The sequence below is a fragment of the Catharus ustulatus genome, chromosome Z, assembly GCF_009819885.2.
Source record: "Catharus ustulatus isolate bCatUst1 chromosome Z, bCatUst1.pri.v2, whole genome shotgun sequence".
Lineage (NCBI taxonomy): Eukaryota > Metazoa > Chordata > Aves > Passeriformes > Turdidae > Catharus > Catharus ustulatus.
This window is the reverse complement of record NC_046262.2, coordinates 34,890,823-34,909,855: the sequence shown is the minus strand read 5'-3', so window position 1 is coordinate 34,909,855 and position 19,033 is coordinate 34,890,823. Positions and strand designations below refer to the sequence as shown.

The following is a 19,033-nucleotide window of genomic DNA, read 5'->3' as shown; positions in this document are numbered from 1 at the left end:
TAGATTCAAGACACTGAATCTGTTATACTGAAGCTCAGGTAAAATTGAGACAAAATCAGAAATCTCTCTTTGACTAGAATAGCCAAGTTAAACATGTATGCGTAACACAAGCTATATGTTTTCCAAAAGACTGTGAAAAGTAGCTGTGAGTACAAAGAAGACTCTTCTCATAAAATGCCACAGGAAAAAGATGTTGCCAAACATCTTTATCAGAAGCCTACTTAGCTTTACATTATTCATATTAATGAACCCTCTCTCCTCAGCAATAAGGACAAAGCACCTCGTGTTTGGCTGAACACATCTGAAGCTGTTGTCCTAATATCAAAAGAAGAAGGGAAAGACAGATACAAAAACGCTTAACCGATATCACAGTAAAGCATGAGGAAAAGCAGAGCTTTTTAATTTAACCAACATCATAGGCCAGTAACCAAAGGGGACCATAAGATTAAATCCCTAGCTCCTATCATGTATCACTATACAACTTAAAAAAACATTCACAACCCTCAGCATATTCCAGAAGGACTAAACTTTGTGTTGAGATCCACTAATCACTGGTACAAAGAGTGAGAAAGGAATACCCAGAAGTACTTAGATCATGCTTCTCATATAGTTTGTTTCATTTTAATACTATCCATTTTAAGTTAAAATTGTATGTTTTTAACAAATATCTTGCCATTTAACAAAATTTTATCATGACTGTCTTTCTAAGTTTACTGTATGTTTACTGAGGCAACTAGATAGAAGTAATTATAGTACACGCATTTCAATTTCCATCTTAAGAGGTGTATCAGATTTGAACAAATAAAGTTTTATCTTCTACCGGAAACCGACAATTTATTAGATGTATATATTATCAACAAATACAATCTATAGAAAATGGAAAAGAGTGCTACATTTGCACACTTGAAAGACAATAACAATAGTACTATTGCTGTTTGGATAATATCTGTTTGTAAAAGGTAAGGTCAGGCATCAACTGTACCTGCAAGTGTGGGATCAAATCACACAGAAGATGAAGAATGTCACATTCCAGCATGGAGGGTGCTTCTTTGTGCTTTGGCCCATGAGGCTGCAGTAAGATCTTAAGTAAACCCATTCGCAGTTCAGCGTATTCCCGTAACTGGGATGGTTCACAATACAGGTATCTTAGAAATGAAGCCATTATGCCAACACATGAACTCTCTGCCCTGCAGTTCAAGAAATAAGTTTGCCATGAATGTTTTCTACTGAAAGCACAACAACAAGGAAACCCAAGTGATGTGACATTACCTGCAAACATTCACAAGACTGGTTAACAGAAAGGTGTTGAGAAGGACATTATTAAATCGCACAAAAAAACCTGGACTTACCACAACTTAGTACTGTCATAAGACCTAATACAGTAATCATACTTTAAAGTGCAACTTTTAAAAGACTCAATATGGACCTTCAGGTTATAACACTTCTAATATTATTCTTCTTCTCCTCATCAATTCAAGAAGGTGAATTTCCTTGCTGAATGTCATGACAGACTAATGAGCCATTCTGAAGAAGTATTTGAACAAGACTACTCAGAAATATCTTTTTAAAACACATAAAACATAATTTCAGTAGAAATGAGCCATCCTTTACCTACCAGTTTTTGCAGAATGGTCTTAATACAATTACATGAAATGGGAACAGTATTAACCAACACGGCTTCCCAGTAAAATACTATCGCAGAACAAATCTTTTGGCTTGACCATGTTAGGAATACAAACTGTCCTTGAAGTTATTAAAACAGTCAAACAAAGCTGATGGTCAATACAGCAACAAATATAGAATTGTTTAGACTCAAGTCCAACCAGCGCTGCTATGCCCACTGCTAACCATGTCCTCAAATGCCACATCTACAGGTCTTTTTGAACACTTCCAGGGATGGTGACTCCACCACTTTACTGAGCAGACTTAAAATGCTTGACAAGCCTGTGATGGAATTTTTCCTAACAGCCAATCTAAACCTCCCTTAATGCAACTTGAGCCTAATTACTCTCATCCTGTCACTTGTTACTTGGGAGAACAGGATGACCCCCACCTGGCTACAGCCTCCTTTCAGGTAGAGAGCGATAAAGTCACCCCTCAGTCTCCTTTCCTCTGGGCTAAACACCCCCAACTCCGTCAGTTGCTCCTCATCAGACCTGTGCTCCAGAACCTTTGCCAGCTCCATTGCCCTATTCTGGACTTGCTCCAGCACTTCCATGTTCCTTCTTGTCATTAGGGGCCCCGAACTGGACAAAGAGTTTGAGGCACAGCCTCAAGTGCAAAGTACACGGGCACCTTCCTAGTCCTGTACTTGCTACCTATACACTATTTCTGATCCATTGGCCTTCTTGGCCACCTGGGCACATGCTGGACTCATGTTCAGCTGCTGTCAACCGGCAGTCTCAGGCCCTTTTCCTCTGTGCAGTTTTCCAGTCACTCTTTCCTCCTTCTGCAGTACTCCATGGAATTGTTGTGACCACAGTGCAGAACCCAGAATTTGAGGTTGAACCCTGTTGAACCTCACCACTGGTCTCAGCCCATAGATCCAGCCTGTTCAATCCCTCTGCAGAGCCTTCCTACCTTCAAGCACATCAACAGGAAATCAAAACTCAATTCTAAAGATCCAGTCTTGATGCAAAACTGTAGAAAGAATTCAGTAACAGGTCTATATCACCATCACTTATTTACAATCCACTTAGGAACAGTGTTTAGTGGTGGACTTGATAGCATCAGGTTAACAGCTGAACTCTGTGTTCTGAAGGGCTTTCCAAACCTAAATTATTCTATGATTTCATATTCTCAGTCTAGCACTTTACCCACAGAGACACTGAAAAAAGAGCACCAAGAGGAGCATCATAGATTTTCCTTTTCACTAAGAAAAACTCCTGTTTAATTCAAAAGAAGTCACCAGGAAAAAATCCACAGTTCACTTCCTCATTTATACATCTGAGGGGACTCTATGTGAGTCCGAGATTTAGCAGTTGAGTGAAAGAATTAACAGCATTTGAAAAATATTCAGATCAATTAAATTGAGCAAAGCCTACTTTTGCTTGAAAGTCTTACTGTTAGATTATGTAATCTAAACCCACCAGAAATTAAAGAGATTAATTAACTTGTTTCTTTACAAAGAGCAACAGAAAAGAGAAGCCAATTTCTTGGCACTATTACTCTGTCATTAGTCTTTCAGAAAACAGGAGAAAAAAGATATTTTTATCTCAAAAGCATACATACAGGTATAAAATCAGTGAAAACAGTTCCCTTTGAGAATGCTAGATTCATTATCTTACACTGAAGCTTTGTTGGACAAGTTCCTTAGTGGTAAGCATGAAAAAAAGGCTGAGATTGTTGGCTGTTGGGTATTTAGTCTTTTCAATGATGCTTTAAGGCTGTGCCACTGCTTTTTTTCCGTCTTTTTCTATCAGAAAGCACACATTGTTTTTCAAGACTTCATGCTTTCTCTGAGATTGAATCATCTTCACTTTTCCTTCATCATCCCGTAATTTGTATAGATTAGTTACAGCTGTATTGTATTCACTCTTTATGACTAAGCAGTCAAAATTTTGACACAGCTGATAAGCCAAATTGCTTATTTAAAGAAAAAATAAAATAAGCTATTAATTTTGCACCAGTTATTCTATACCCATACAAAATTTACCTACATAGTTGATAAAAACCTATGAAATGGATTTTTGATGGCTTATACCAGTATTTCAATAATAATAATTATTTACATTATTATTTTAAATATTGAAATGGTCTACCTAAATTTTACAAGTATCTGTCACAAAAGACAGAATTCTTACAGCTTGTTTGCCTTCAACAAAACAGTTACAGTGATACAATTCAGCTGTCTACATGTGCTAGGCTTTAAAAAATTTTTCATTCATTTACCTCTCTGGACACTGATGGAAAAATACTGTTATCTGCTGTAAAAGAACTGGCCAGCAATCAGGTCTGTTTTCTAGGACAGTGATTAATGGATGAGGACTGCTCCTGAAAGACAAAGAAATCATATTTATATCTGTAACACAGCAAGGAAGTATACAAAACAACTATCTTCAAAAGATGTGCATGGCTGTAGAAGTAGCCAATTTAGCCTCCTCCTTTTACCAATTCCCTTTACCAGCTTTACACTGTCAAAGGAGTGCAAAACCAAAAACTAAAAACTTTTGAAACCAAGATTAAAATTTCTTCCAGGTGGAGAAAAACCTGGGAAGGAAGAAAGCCCGAAGTACATAATTTGCTCTGCCAGAAACAAAACCAAAGTTATTTTAGAGTAACTTACTGCCCAGAGTTCTGGATGCCCCATCCCTACAGGTCAAGCACTGGCTGGAAGAGCCTTTGAGCAATATGGTCTAGTGGAAGGTGTCAGGGACTAGGGTGCTGCAACTAGGTGATTTTTAGGGACCCTTCCAACTCAAACCATTCAATGCTATGAGTGGAAAGACAAACAGAAAGGCAGCATAAATCTGCTACAAACCACCACCTTCAGTTTGGTTAATCACCTTTCCAGCTCACAGGTCCAACAAATCTGTGCTACACACCAGAGAGATCTTCAGGGAGTTTTACCTACACAGCAGTAGATGATTTGAGAGACACCCCTCGAAGTGGTATATCTCAAGAGACACCTCCTCAGTTTGAGACACTACATGAGTGACAGCCAGATATGCCTTTTAGGAAGAATTCACAATGGTATTTCACTTATTATCACTGTTCTAAAAACTTCTGAGGAGCAAAAAGCCAGAACTTTCAACAATCTTTTTATTAGAGAAGACAACATTCACTGAGACACACTCATATTCAGTAACACTGCAAAACAACATGAGCTTCATCTTAAGCAGCACTGAGCCAACTCAGCTCCAGGTGAAGCAAAGGAGATCTAAAAGAACACCATAAAAGAATAAAAATCTAATTTTTCCTGTTACATGGCAAATTTGAAATGCATAATATGATGGCACATTAATACTTCCCTTAGCTAAGTGAAAGAGGTAATATTTACCTGCTATAACCCAGAATGTTTAGAGTTATGCTATGCCTAGCAAGACACTATTTATGAAAAACCATAATCTAACAAACATATCCTTAAACTAAAAGAGGTGTTCCTCATTATGTTTTTTTCACATTTTCAATGTTAGCATTTTTTAAGTCCTGGGCAACTGACTGGTTGTGAAGATAATCAAAGAATTATATAGCCATCAGCTGAATGAAAGCCCACCAAATTATGAAAGTCGGTTGCAGAGTATTTACATACCTAATGACTCTCATTTTCCCTGCTATGTGGTTACAACACAGCTAAAAACACAGGGTGTTTTTCCCCTTTGCTCATCAAATAATTTCTTTTCTTATTATGTGTTTCTTTTCAGGCAAATAAATCATCTGAAGACAAAATTTCTTTCAGAAAGCTGGCTGACAGTATGAACTACTTGAAACATGTTCAGAAAAAAAATGCTATCTACTAAGAACACAAATGATGCATTACACGTTTGGCCCTCATATTTGGGGCTAGAAGCCTGTCACTTCTCACATTCATTTCTCAAAAATGTGTCAACTTACACAAATATTCTTCATATATCCACCTTCCTAGATTCTGTAAATATTTTACTAAAGTTAGAGTCTTCTGTACAATCTGTGCATAAAGACTAGAAAAGCTGAGGTTATTGCTTCATTGCAGCTTTCCAAACATGAGAGCATGCAAGAGGCAAAAAAAGTTTTTCTTTGTCTAGCACCTGAATCCAGCAACATCAAAGACTGGATCCTTAACAGGCAGTAAGCTAGAAATAATGTAAACATGTAATGCCAGGACCTTGAATGTACATTGTCCTTTTGAAGACATACAGGGTTATAGCAGCTTTTAATTTAAATAACTTTGTCATGTTTTAATCCTAATAATATTAGGATTAATATTTACCTTTCCTAATCAAGAGAATATATCTCCAAAGCCTGGGGAACCTTCCTAAAGTCAGCACCTGACACATCAAGTTTCAAGTTAAAATGATTTACTATCTAAGAAAAAAAGCAAACTTTTTATTACAGATCTTGTATGTTCTGAAACTAGTAAAACTGGACTGAACTGGATAACAAAAAAGTCAGCTAAGCTCCACAATGAACAGTGATTAACAATGAAATACCAAAAAGTGCAAACCAAAAATGTTCCACTTGATAATGTTATTAGCAGAATATTATTAACAGTAAGAAAAATAAGGTGTGTAGATGCAATTTATTGCCCACATCATCTTAAGAATTGCTAGAAAAGCACTGTAAAACAAGCATCTTTAAACGACATTACAGCACCACTACCCTAAATTACTGGTAGCGGGTTCAAGATAAAGCAAAACACACAAGCAAACATAGCGGTTACCCACTCACAATATAGAAATGTCCAAGCAAACAAAGATAAATCTTTGGGAGGGGTAACAATAAAACATACATTATTTTTAACTTTTAGGTAATCTGAACTTTTTTTTTACATTTCTGAACAGAAGTGAGCTCCAATCTGATTTAAATGACAAATTCAGTGACAGATTTCTTTTTCTCCATATGGAAACAATGTCTGGAGTCAACATACCTTTATGTGTATGCAGATGTGACCCTGGTCCTTCCAGAAAGCTGGTCCTTTCAGGAACAGCATTTTACTCCATTAATTATGCATTTATTTTTAAGACATTTTGCTACCTGCTCTGAACCCTGAATTCAGAAAAGTAGGAGCTCTCTATAACGTTCAAACAGTAAAATCACGAATGATAAATCATTAAGAATATCATAAAATACTAGTTCATAAAAAAAGGCTAACAGCTTTCAGAAAAAAACAATATCCGATTTTTTGTATATGTGTGTCTTAAAAGCGCCTGCACTAAGAATGCTAACAGGAGCCCTTCCTGGGTCAAGATAAAGGCAGTTTACTAAAGAAAAGCAAAGACGAGAAAAGAAATCAAAGAAAACAAAAAAGTATCTCCTTCATTTTCCATCAGCAGGCAATGTGTAGCTACTTCCTGTGCAGTAGGGCTTCAGTATGCATAGCAGCTGCTTTGGAAGACAAACACCTTAATAATGAATCCACTCCTGGCTCCTTCCTCTTAGCTTTTACTCCTGAGCACAGTGTTATATGTTATGACATATTCCTTTCATTAAATTGGGTAAGCTATCCTAGCTATGCCCCCTCCCAAAGTCTTGACCATCCCTTCCTTACCAGCATTTTGAGGGATGGCAATGGGCTGGAGGAATAGTACTGCTCAGCAGGGCCAAAAGACTGGTGTTTTATCAACACTGTTCTGGCTGCAGCTAACTTCATCCCAGAAAAACACTATATAATTAAATGCACAAATCTACAAGACATTAATTTTCTTCCATTTCTTTTCAGGAACTGATCAGGATATTATGCAATTCCAAGAAGCTCTCTTATGAAACTAATTCTATTGTCCAGAATTAACATTGGCCTAAACCACATTTATTTATTACCCTGTAATACTGGTGACAATAGCAAACCACTTGAGAATGTACTGCTGCATTTTGATTCCTCATTGATGATTTCCATATGGAATACTTTTGCACACTTGACAGCATAATATATGAACACTGTAATGGGAGATTACTGTCGGTGAGCTACTGTATACATTCTTCTTTTTCTTACAAAAAATCAGGTTTTAATGGCATTTCATGGAGCACAACTACAAAAATTGTTACACAGCAGTGAAAAGATAGGTTGCTCTGTATACTAAAAAGAAGTCAGGTTTCAAAATCTCAGGGCTCTGACTCTGTGTCAAGCAATCATTTCTCTTCGTTAAATGTAAACAAAAGGGAAAACAGAACCCATATTGGCTAAATAAAAGTCTGCTTCCTATTTTCAGTTCTCTATTAGTTTATACCATTCTGAATTACCAAATTTCACCTTCATTGTATGTTCACCAGTAATTTCTCTTTCAGTGAGTAGGAAAAAAAATGTAATGACTTTTCTTTGCCCTATTGGGCAGAGACTTTATTCCAGCCATATCCCACCACCCTTTTTTTAATGCAAAAGCTGGATTTAATTACTTTAACTTAACTTCTTCTACCAGAAGATTTTAAAAAAGGTCCCAAAAGAATTCTGTCTTTAACATTACTTGCCTTTTAAAACTGCTCTATATACGTAGGGATTTTGTACAGAGAACTGATGTAGCCACTAAAACAAATGCATGCAAGATTTCAGGAATGCAAACACAGCCAGTACTCCAAAGCCTGTTTAGCTTTTTTTCACTATTCGTTTTGTTCAATTAAACACATGATTCCTGTCCCTCAAATAATGCATTTTATATCCTTAAACGATTATAGCTACATCCTTCTACAGTGATACCTCTTAACTGCATAAAAAGTAACTTGAAAAGCATTTGTGACATCTACCAAGCTTTTCTGTTCTCCAGAAAAGATACAATAGGGGCTTTTAATGTCAGACTGACTCACGGTTTCACAAGAGATGGATGAAGCCGCTATATGTCCACTTCAAAAATGTGTGATTGCATGACAAGAAGCTTTAGATAAGTAGCTCTACATGCATCTCTAAGTATTTTATTTTTACATGTCAATCACCTTAACAACAAAGACATTCAGGAACTTGACTTTTATAATAAGAATAAAGCAGGAAAAACAAGTGAGAAGGAAGCGATTCATAGCCTTAATATAAAACACTTATTAAAAGAAATATTAGAAATCATCCAGTATTTGAACAAGTACTAGCACTTGTTTTCCCCGCTGTCTTGCCTCCCATTGCCCCACTCCCAAAGGCTGACTGCCATTGTTTGTTTCAAGCTTATGGCGCCAATCTTATCCTTGTACTAAAAAACTCATTAAAACTTTCAACCAAAAAAAAAAATTTAAAATCACAGAATCAGATCACCATTTAGGTTGAAAGAGACCTACTCAGATCATCCAGTCCAACTCACATGCTCAAGCAGCCAGCTCGTAAAAGCTACCAGTATTACATATAATCAGGTTCTGTTATCTCCAAGGACAGAGATTTCACAACCTCTATGGCAACCTGTGCCAGCACTTGATCACCTTCACAGTGTGAACAAAGCAAAACACACAAAAAAAACCCAAGATTGAAATTAGTATTAATTTCCCTTTTTTCTGGAAATCAGACAGAAAGTTATTAGTGTTTCTAAGTAAAGGAATGCAAAACTAACCTGATTCCATACAGACTCCAAACAGACTCATCTCCATCTTTTCCCAGCTGAATAGCTTGAATTTGCATTAACTTGCAAATAGTCTTTACTAAACCGTGCACATTCCTGTTGACAAAAAGAACTGAGTTACTGTCAAGTATGCAGCTACATTAATTGATTTGTATGTAAGAGAAGAAACAAAACTGACACTTAAGACCTGGAGCTCTACTTAAAGACCTGTTAACATATGTCCACACAGTTCTGGGAAAGTTGTGCATTTATGTGTCTTTGTTTTCCTTTCCACATAATGAGCAAAACAGCAAAGAGAGTATTAATGCATCAATTAAACCTTCTGACAGGTTGCTTCTACTATATATGACAAGAATGGGAATACAAGACAAGTAGCACTTATAACTATCAAACTTTTACCATACTTGTCACCACCTGCAGACAGACTCCTTTCCATAAGGTGGTATGGCATGCCAGGGAACTTCTAGAGAGTTCCACAGTGAATCTCCTCACCATTAAATGCTCACTTTTATAGTTCAGGTGGAGGAAGAATACCATATTCTGTCTTCTTGATGGAAAGCATTGACCCAGACCAAAATTGATAGATAGAATATGCTTGTATTTCTCTCTCTCTTTCAAAAACACACCACTTATAAAATGTGGGACTATGCCAGTTTGTAATCTTCAAAATGACGGGCTGTTTTGACACCTGGCTCTCAAAATACTGAAATTTGACAACACAAGAAGACACTGAGGGTCAACTAACTCTACTGCAAAGCAGTTAACAGGCAGATGTCCTGCAGTCTTCTAAATCCTAATATAGTCAACACAGAGGAGGAAGGAGATTTTTGGACGGGTGTAGGGGAGGGATAAATATAACAACCTTTCAGATTCTTCACTGCTAGAAAAAGCCACTGAAATGGGAATTTGCAAGTGCATTTCCCAGCTTCAGTCAGGTAACCGCAGCAAGGAGGAAAAAAACAAACCATAAAACACTTGATAAGAAAACTGTCTTTCCTGTTCTGAAAATTTTGTATTCCTGGTCCTAATTCCCAAACAGGAAGTGAGAAGAGATGCTTTAGGCTTTGCACTCACCTCCTGAACACAAGCAACACAAAGGGCATCTCATATTGCAAGGATTTCCATCCCATTTCCCGTCGCCTACAGGCACAGATGCTCAGTAATAAAAATACTCTGAAAACACGCATATACACAGAAATACTTCTGACAGTTCCTTTAAGATTACAATAATTATTTGTTTCACAGGTTTTTCAGTAGATTATTTATCCTTGTTCATTATTGAAAACAGGCAATGTTTTCCCATTCTCATCTTAACAGAATGCTGAAAACCAATTCTAAAAACACGCAAAAATACACATGCCTGTATCTACATATGTAAACAAATTTCCCATATATGCATAAACACACAAACATGCACATAAATATGATATTCCATGAAGTTTAAACTCCTAGAGCATCAAAGGAAACATTTAAGAGCTAGTTACAGTACAATAATATATAAAATGAGAAGGTATTGTGAACTACACAAGTTAACTCAGATAAACACGAGATCTTAATCTCTGCCAAAACGTCTTTTCTAGCGTGCATAATTTGATAGACCTGACAAAATAAAATCCAGCAGGTGCACTCAGCCCCTGTAAAATCCAGTGCAACAAAAGAGAAGCAAGAATACCACATGAGTAGTCTTTGCCAACAAAACATACACCTAACTCATTCAGCATTGAATATGCTCAGTGGTTGCAAATGCCTTTCTGCTAGCTGCCACTGGCTGCTAATTTTTGTTTTAGCAACACTGTGTACCAAGCACTGCAAAGCCACACATGAAAATTGGCAGGGAACAGCATGATGGACTGCAGACTACAATTCTGAGGCAAGGTAAAAAAAAAAGTATTAGCATTGAAAAGACGCAATCTGAAATTGTCAGTTTAATGAGCTCCTGAGGCTACAGACATTTTAAACCACAGACTTCTGTGTCTAGGCAACATAAACCTTGCCTTGCAATCCATAGTGTATGTGGTTTGAATTGTAGCAGCTTGGGGGAGGAGGGGGTGGCAGTAGGAAAGAAGCCAAAAATACATAAAAGGTTACTACATAATTTGCGAGCACTTATTATAGCAATCAGTTGTGTTGGTTTCACACATGAAAAAAAATTTTTTAAAGTTTCAAATAGTGTAGAAATGGGGCAGATCGTAGTCCCTACAATATGTAACCCTGAATTTGTTTTAAAGGTTAACATAATCCTAAATATCCCATTTTACGTTTTTTTATTTTCTGAAGTACAAAGTTGTGTTAATATTCATAACCTCATAAACTGTTGACACCTTAACAAACCCTCAGCTAAACAGGAAATTTAAAATTTCTTAGTCTGCAAGCCACAGCTGCTGCCTTTTCCCTGGTCCTAGAATTATGAGCCAGACACACTTACGGGATAAAAAGGTTTTAGCTCAGAATTTAATAAGGATCCTTAGGTGTAACAATTCGTCAAGGTGGAATACACTGAAATGCACACATGGTATATCGTGTATACAATTTTATAGACCTTGCAAATTAGTATATTTGACAAAGATTCCCCAATGAGGAGCTTAAATGAGTGGCATGACATCGCCCTAATCTAAAGTATTCACCCCAGATGGGCTTGAGCCTAATTTACAAAATATGTTCTAGAAAGGGCCTTGGTTTTTCAAGATAACCTAAGGCTTTCCAGGCCCCAACTGTGACGCCTTCAGGATGTTTGCTTTTCTGGCCTAGTAGAATACCAGGACGAAGCTAAGATACCACATTAAAGAATTTCAACCCTGTATGCTAAGAATACTGAGAATCATAAAAGGTACATAAAAAGAAAAGGTAAAAAATCATGCTGGCATTACAGCTAATAAAACTTTTACTCTACCTTATGCCACAGAACTCAGGTTCTCACAGTCTTAACACAAGCACTTCTACTTATTCGTTATACTTATACTAATGTAGACTCCTCCCTTAACCCCAAAATTTTGTCCTTTGGAGGACCGAGGTTTGCAGAGATTACCCGTATTATAAAAATGTATTTACAAAACCTCTTATAGGAAACCGTAGTCCTTTATAGTAAACCAGCACAGAATTAGCATCAGCACAGCAAGATCCTAGCTGTAAACAAGCAAGTCCTAAAGTGAGAAAAAATTTCTAAGCATTTCAATAGCTTATTCAGACCTAAGTTCACCTTTGGCTCAGACTGAATATGAGAAACCTTAGTGCAAAATTGATTATGTGAAGGTGAGAAAGGATGAAGAACATGTCTTGAATAGCATGATTCTTGCAACGTCTCTGCTGAGTCTATCAGCATTATGTATCACATACATAGCTTTAAATAGCTAGTTTGGCTAAAACAACTCTACCAGCCTCCATCAAGAGAATTACACAGCTTGGTGCAGAAATCCACTTAATAATCAAAAGGGAACTTAATAAGGTTGGTAAATTTGAATTGAAATCTCTCCCTAATCATAATTTGACTTCCTGTTTACAAATGTTATGCACAGTGCCTCTTTCCCTCACTGTATTTTCTCAGTATATTGGACAGGCAGTCTAGGTCAAAAGACTCCTACAAGATGTAAGCATTCAATTTTCAGAATTGTGTAGGAGGAAGTAGCTTCCAACTAAAGTGATTCCTTCCTCAGCAGACAAGGAAACGAACTGCAGCATTCCTAATCCCAACAATACTCTTTATTTGAGCAACGAGTTTTTGGACAGACAGATGAAATAACTTCCCTCTGTGTTGCTTTTGGCTGGGATAGGGTTAATTCTCTTCACAATGGCTGGTATGGGGCTGTATTTGAGATTTGTCCTAAACACAGGGTTGATAATACAGAGATGTTTTTGTTACTGCTGAGCAGGGCTTACACACAGCCAAGGCCTCTTCTGTTGCCACACTGGGGAGGAAGTTGCTGGTGCTTGGCAGGTTGGGAGAAGACAGAGCCAAGATGGGTGATCCCAACCAACCAAAGAGACATTTCAGACCATATGACATCATGTTCAGTATATAAAACTGAGGGAGAGAAGAGTGGGTGTTCAGATTGATGGCATTTGTTTTCCTAAGTCACCATTACGTGTGATGGAGCCCTGCTCTCTTGCACATGGCTGAACACCTGCCTGCCTATGGGAAGCAGAGAATTAATTCCTTGGTTTGATTTGCTTGTGCACACAGCTTTCACTCTCCCTCCTAAACTTTCCTTATTTCAAGGTTTTGCACATTTTACCCTTTCCCTAATCCTGCTAGTGGGGGAGTGAGTGAGCAAGCTTTGTGAGGCTTGGCTGTCTCCTGGAGTTAAACCACAATATACTCCTCCACAACGAAAGTCACTGCCATTTTCTTTCCCCTTTCTATGATGGGGCAACAAAATTAAGCAGCTCATTAACTTCTGAGGTTCCACAGTACAAAGTTCAGAGCACTAGCCTGAACGACAACAATTTCAGCTTACATCCATAGAATACTCTCAAGAGTTCTTATGCCAGACCCACACTGTCACATAGCAAAGGTGAAAGCAACATCCTTCAGCAGAGTGGCAGGGCAGTAGCAGTCCCTAATGCCATGATGTATCTGAAAATACACAGAACTCTTCCTCTGCATTTGTAAGGGAAAAGCAATGACTGATAACCAGCTGACAAAAATTAGGCAACCAAACACTACCTTGCTGAGGGAATTAGGTTGAGAGCTCCATGAAGAACGTAGTCAAGCTCAGCATGTTTCTCCACCACAAGTGCCACCAAGCCCTCACAGCAGGCTGTTCGCAAGGCAACATTCTCACTGCAGCACTTCTCCCAAAGCAGGTTCAGAGCAGGGGTCTGAAGGCAAAAGCATGGACGACAAGTAATGAGAGGGCCCACAATGACTTATCTTCATTCATCTCAAACACACTTTTAAATAAAAACCAGCTCAACCACTTCTCCTTAAGCCTTAGGGAGCACAAGAGGTACAGAACACAAGCTGGGGTACAGATTCTATTTCTGAGAGAAGTCTTTACAAAGACAGCTCCCACTTTCCTGCCCTCTTCTGTCTAGGCCCATGGTAGGGTATAACACTGTTTCTGACAAAAAGGTAATGCTGATGAATTTTTCAGCTGTGCCTATGCAAATAGAATCATGGAACGGTTTGTGTTGGAAGTGACTTTAAAGACCATCTAGTTCCAACTCTGAGACATGGGCAGGGATGCTGCTCACTGTCAGGTTGCCCAGGACCTTGAACACATCCAGGGATAGGACACCCACAGGCAGGTTATCATCAGTTTCCTGATTTAAAAAATAAGGATGCGTTTGGAGACAACTCAGAAACTGCCATGAAAAGTTCTGTCTACATCACAGTGTAGCACAGACAGCTAAAGACAGGGGTACAAAGGGCTATCCAAAGGTAAGTCATCTTCACTAAACACATGAAGTTCTATTTGCTAGTAAGCATGAACATTTGGCAGTAGCCATCAAAACTGCAGCTGGTTTCCATGATAAATTAGTATTCACAGATTAGTTTGCTAACTTTGTGACTTCCAACTGGAGAACAAGGAAGGTTGTAAAATAACCAACACTGCAAAATGCTCTTGACTATAAAGGGAATCTGCAATTTCTAACCAGCACCACCTTCTGCTTCCTAGCATTTTAGAAGGTGCTACTGTACTTCAGCCTAATATCTTCCTATAAGCAGCATTAAGGGAAAATATCAGCTTGAAAGCTCAGAACAGAACATCATTTGGGTACAAAATTATGATCAGGACTGTGAAAGAGCTTCTGTTAGATAAACTACACATCTCCAATACTCCCTCACATCAAAACTTAGCAATTTCCAGGTCTGGGTTTGTCAGGGTGAAGTCCCCAGACCGTGAAATAAAATCCACAGATAATTTCTGTTCATTTCTGGACATGTCAGCTTCTAGAGAGAAAAACCAGAGGAGCAAATCCTAACACCTTTCCCATTTGCTGTGACACTTGCAATTGTCAACATTTCATATACCTCTCTTTTAACAAGACATGCACTTAAATGAGCTTAACTAATTTAAAATGCGAAGTATGCCTTTACATCCTGCTCTCTCTTGAAGAAATACAAGCTCTAGTTAGCTGATATGAGATGTAACACTAATGCATTGTCTTGGTTTGAAAGACAGGTGTCTGCTACAGAAGGCAGAAGCCTCTCTTGAAATGGAAAATGTAAACCCCCTCCCTCCAAATTATTATAATTTTGAAATCAAGGAGCTCTCAGGCAAAGATATGGGAATGGGAATAACAGTTCTTTACTAGGAAAATTAAAATAAAAATACATTAATACAAAAAACCAAAACACTGATAGAGTCAGAATACAGCCTGACACCCATCAGTCAGGGTGTTGGCAGCAGTCCCATTAAATGATGGCTGTCCTCCTGCAGTGACAGATGTGGAGACATGCAGGTATGTGAAATGTCATACTTCTTCAAATTTTTATAGCAGTGTAAACAAATTTCCAACTAAAGAGTTGTACTTCACTCTCAGTAACATAACTAAATTACTTTTTTAAACTGAACATAGCTAGATATAGGTATTCTTCAGGATTAAGACTTCTGCCATTAAGTCTTGTAACAAAATGAAAACAGCTCTTCTGATGCCAGAGTTCAACTGTTTCTCAAATGCTCAAATGCTCAAATACATGTTGATAACAACCTTATTTGACTTCTAGAATTGTATTAAAATTACACAGTGGAGAATGGAAAAACCTAGAAAAAGCACATAGAATAATCACATAAGGATGACAGAGGAGACAAAAATGAAAAAATGCCACAGACCTGGTGAGAAGCCTGCCTGATCTTCTTTGAAGAAACTTTTTCTTTCAGTACTGCAGCAATCAGATGGCACACTGCCTAAAGTGAAAAAGAAACAAAAAAACACACACAGATACATTAAAAGAAATAAAATTAAAAGAAGCAAGAAGAAATAAAAATTGCATGATTTTAAAATTCTCCATTAAGAAGTCTTTTAAATTATGTTGCCCATGATCATTTTATTATGATTGAACACCAAGCTTATGGATATTGAAGCTGAAATACGCTTTAAGGTCCATAAAAATTTCCATAATGTAGTTTTACTCACTTGTACTGTTATGCTGAGGCACAAAAGAAACAAACTTCCACAGGGCTCCACGTAAGTCCAAAGGCCTCTTCGTACAGATACATAGGTACAGTAATTTCACGAATACAAGCCGCACTGTTTTGACCAAAATTTTGCTCTCATACCGTGAAAGCGGCTAATATTCAGGTGCGGCCAATATGTGAATAATTTTCTGACATTTCCAACCCTGGGAGTGCAAACCAAGCCAGTGCAAACTACAAAGTCGAGCTCCTGCCAGTAAAACCCTGCATTTACGCGGTTGTTACAAATTGATACTCTGTTGCACGGCGGGTGGAGCTGCTCTGTGCGGGCAACACAGGGGGTGGGGAAGGCGGGGCAGCTCCCTCCTGCTGGCCCCACGGCTCAGGGGAGGCAGGGACAGCTCTCTTCTGCTGGCCCTGCGGCTCGGGGGAAGGCGGGCAGCTCTCTCCGCTTGGCCCCGCGGCTCGGGGGGCTCCCGTCCCCGCGTGCCGCCGCCGCAGGAGCAGGCAGGCTCCATCCCCGGCTCCCATGGCTGCCGCAGGTGCCGGCGGGCTCTGTGCCCCCCCTGCCGCCATGGGGCAGCGCCAGGCCGGGATGACCGAGCCCAGCGGTGGCGGCGGCCAGCCCCGAGCATCACTGCCGAGCGGCAGAGGCGAGCTGGGCCACCCAGCCCTGTCGGCAGCCCCGAGTCCTCACAGCCCAAGCCAAGCCAGTAAACCCCGCCCTGCCGCGGTTCTGTTACTAATTGGCAACTTTGTTGCACGTGGGTCCTCGCTGCGAACACAGAGCGGCTTATACTCGGGTGTGGCTTATTTATGGACAAAAAACGAAATATTTGCCAACACCCAGCGATGTGGCTTATACTCAGTGCGGCTTGTATTCGTGAATTTACTGTATTTAGGAATTGCAGGTATTTTAATGCAACAATGACGATAAACTTTATGCCTCTACTGCTTGACAGATCTCCATGTCCTTAAAAGCACTAGTAATCACTAAATCTTGTACTATACAGGGAAGCAGAAGCAAGAGAGGAAGCAGAGCACAGCACACCTAAACAACTTGCTGAATTTTTGCATCACAAGGTTTGCCTCAAGCAATTTGCATATCCCTTTATCACAGCTCATGCCAGAAATATTTAATTTACTTTAAACAGGGCATTTGACATTAACATTATTCCTCATTAAGCTATTCCATGGCAGAAATCATTAACAAGTTTTAAATAGTCAAGGTCTTCAAAACAAGAAGCGTCAGTTCCCCACAACAGCCCAGGTTTATTCTTTTGAGGTGAAGACTAAGCTCCCCATTCTATTTTAGTAGAAGTCTGATTTCTTCTAACTGTCTTTCAAACACACTCACATGCGTCAGGTTGTTCTGACCCTAGGTTTTTGACTTCTGATTCATCTGTGATTTGTCTTATTTCACAATTATTGATACTGTTACACAGAAAACCCATTTAGTGAAAGACAGAAACACATGTTTTCGTAGTAACACTGCAAAAATGTTTCAGACTACCAATGCGCCCAGAACAGCTGCTGCATTTACTCTCCTCGGCTAGTAACAGATCACTACTTCTGGAAGAAATAAACTAGACCAGTAAAGAATAAAAATTTAAATTAGCATTTCACTTTTGTTAGAGTATAAAAAGACAGGAACAGACTATTTTCAATGCTTTGAGGTTTCTTTATGTACTAGCTGCTAACCTGTCATTACAAACTGAAATAGGAGCTTACATTTCTTGGAAAGACAGCACCTTAAACACTCCTAGACTATCCTGCAAGGACTGTGCTTTTCACAGGTAAGGACATGTATTTTAACACATTTTACTTAAAAAGAAAGGAGGAAACGAAAGGAGAAATTGGGACCAAGTCAGCCATTTATTTCTGTCTGCAACTAATCCATTGTAAGAGCAACAGTGTGTTCCCCAGGCAGATCTTTCAGTTCACTTACCAAGGGAAGCCCACATTATCTTTTTTTTTTCCTGTTTAAAATGACCTTCAGGAGTTAATTCACACCTACATCCTTAAGACACTTCTGTTACAAGGAAAAGGGATTTATCAATAGAAACTTGGCTTTCGAAATGACCTAGCAATACAAAAAAGTCAAAATGCCGATTAGGTTCCTGCATTTCTAGAACTTGATCAAGCAGCAAAACTTCATGACCTACACATCTGTGCTCAAGTTCCTCACTTTTCTGATCATGTGCAGACTAAGAGCAGATATCTCTCATTAAGTTGAATCCTGACCTGATTATAGTTTAAAGATCACAGAATGCCTTCCAGGGGTCACAGAATATACAGTAATTTCACGATTACAAGCCGCACAGAGTATAAGCCACATTTCCGGTGTGCCGGCAAAGTTCATGTCTTCGTCAATAAAAAAGCCGCACCCAAATATTAGCCGCACGTTCGTTTGCGGCGAACTTTCACAGTCGTCATTTAGTAACAGAATCGCGAGATCACCGGGGCTTACTGCAGGTGCCGACCTTGGAAACATTATTTCCAAGTGAAAAACATACAGACAATAGCTGCGGTAGCGTACCCTGCAAGTTTTATTTACAAGCCGAAAAAGGCACAAACAATAGTGTGGCCATTTTGTGAGCATTCCCAACGGATCCACGTTGCCTTTAAACAGCCACTCAGCTGCGCGGGTGGGCAGCTGAGCTCCGAGAGGAGCCTCTCCTCCCCCCTCCCCACCGCGTGAGCCTAGCCAGCCGTGTAGCCGCACAAGGACAGCCAGCCGCACAGCCGCACAAGACTGAAAACACTTTAAAAAATAGAGGAATATCACACACT

General features: G+C 39.0%; 1 protein-coding gene across 3 annotated transcripts in view; it reads right to left on the bottom strand.

Annotated features, from left to right (window-relative positions):
- Window positions 1-19,033, bottom strand: part of FOCAD (focadhesin) — a 104,403-nt gene that overhangs the window by 74,948 nt on the left and 10,422 nt on the right. For all 3 annotated transcript variants that reach the window (XM_033085672.1, XM_033085673.1, XM_033085674.1), the window contains 5 exons: window positions 15,938-16,012; window positions 13,825-13,979; window positions 9,156-9,260; window positions 3,892-3,993; window positions 983-1,187 (listed from right to left, as the gene is read on the bottom strand). In XM_033085672.1, the coding sequence (XP_032941563.1) occupies window positions 983-1,187; window positions 3,892-3,993; window positions 9,156-9,260; window positions 13,825-13,979; window positions 15,938-16,012 (642 nt within the window). The remainder of the gene's footprint in view (window positions 1-982; window positions 1,188-3,891; window positions 3,994-9,155; window positions 9,261-13,824; window positions 13,980-15,937; window positions 16,013-19,033) is intronic.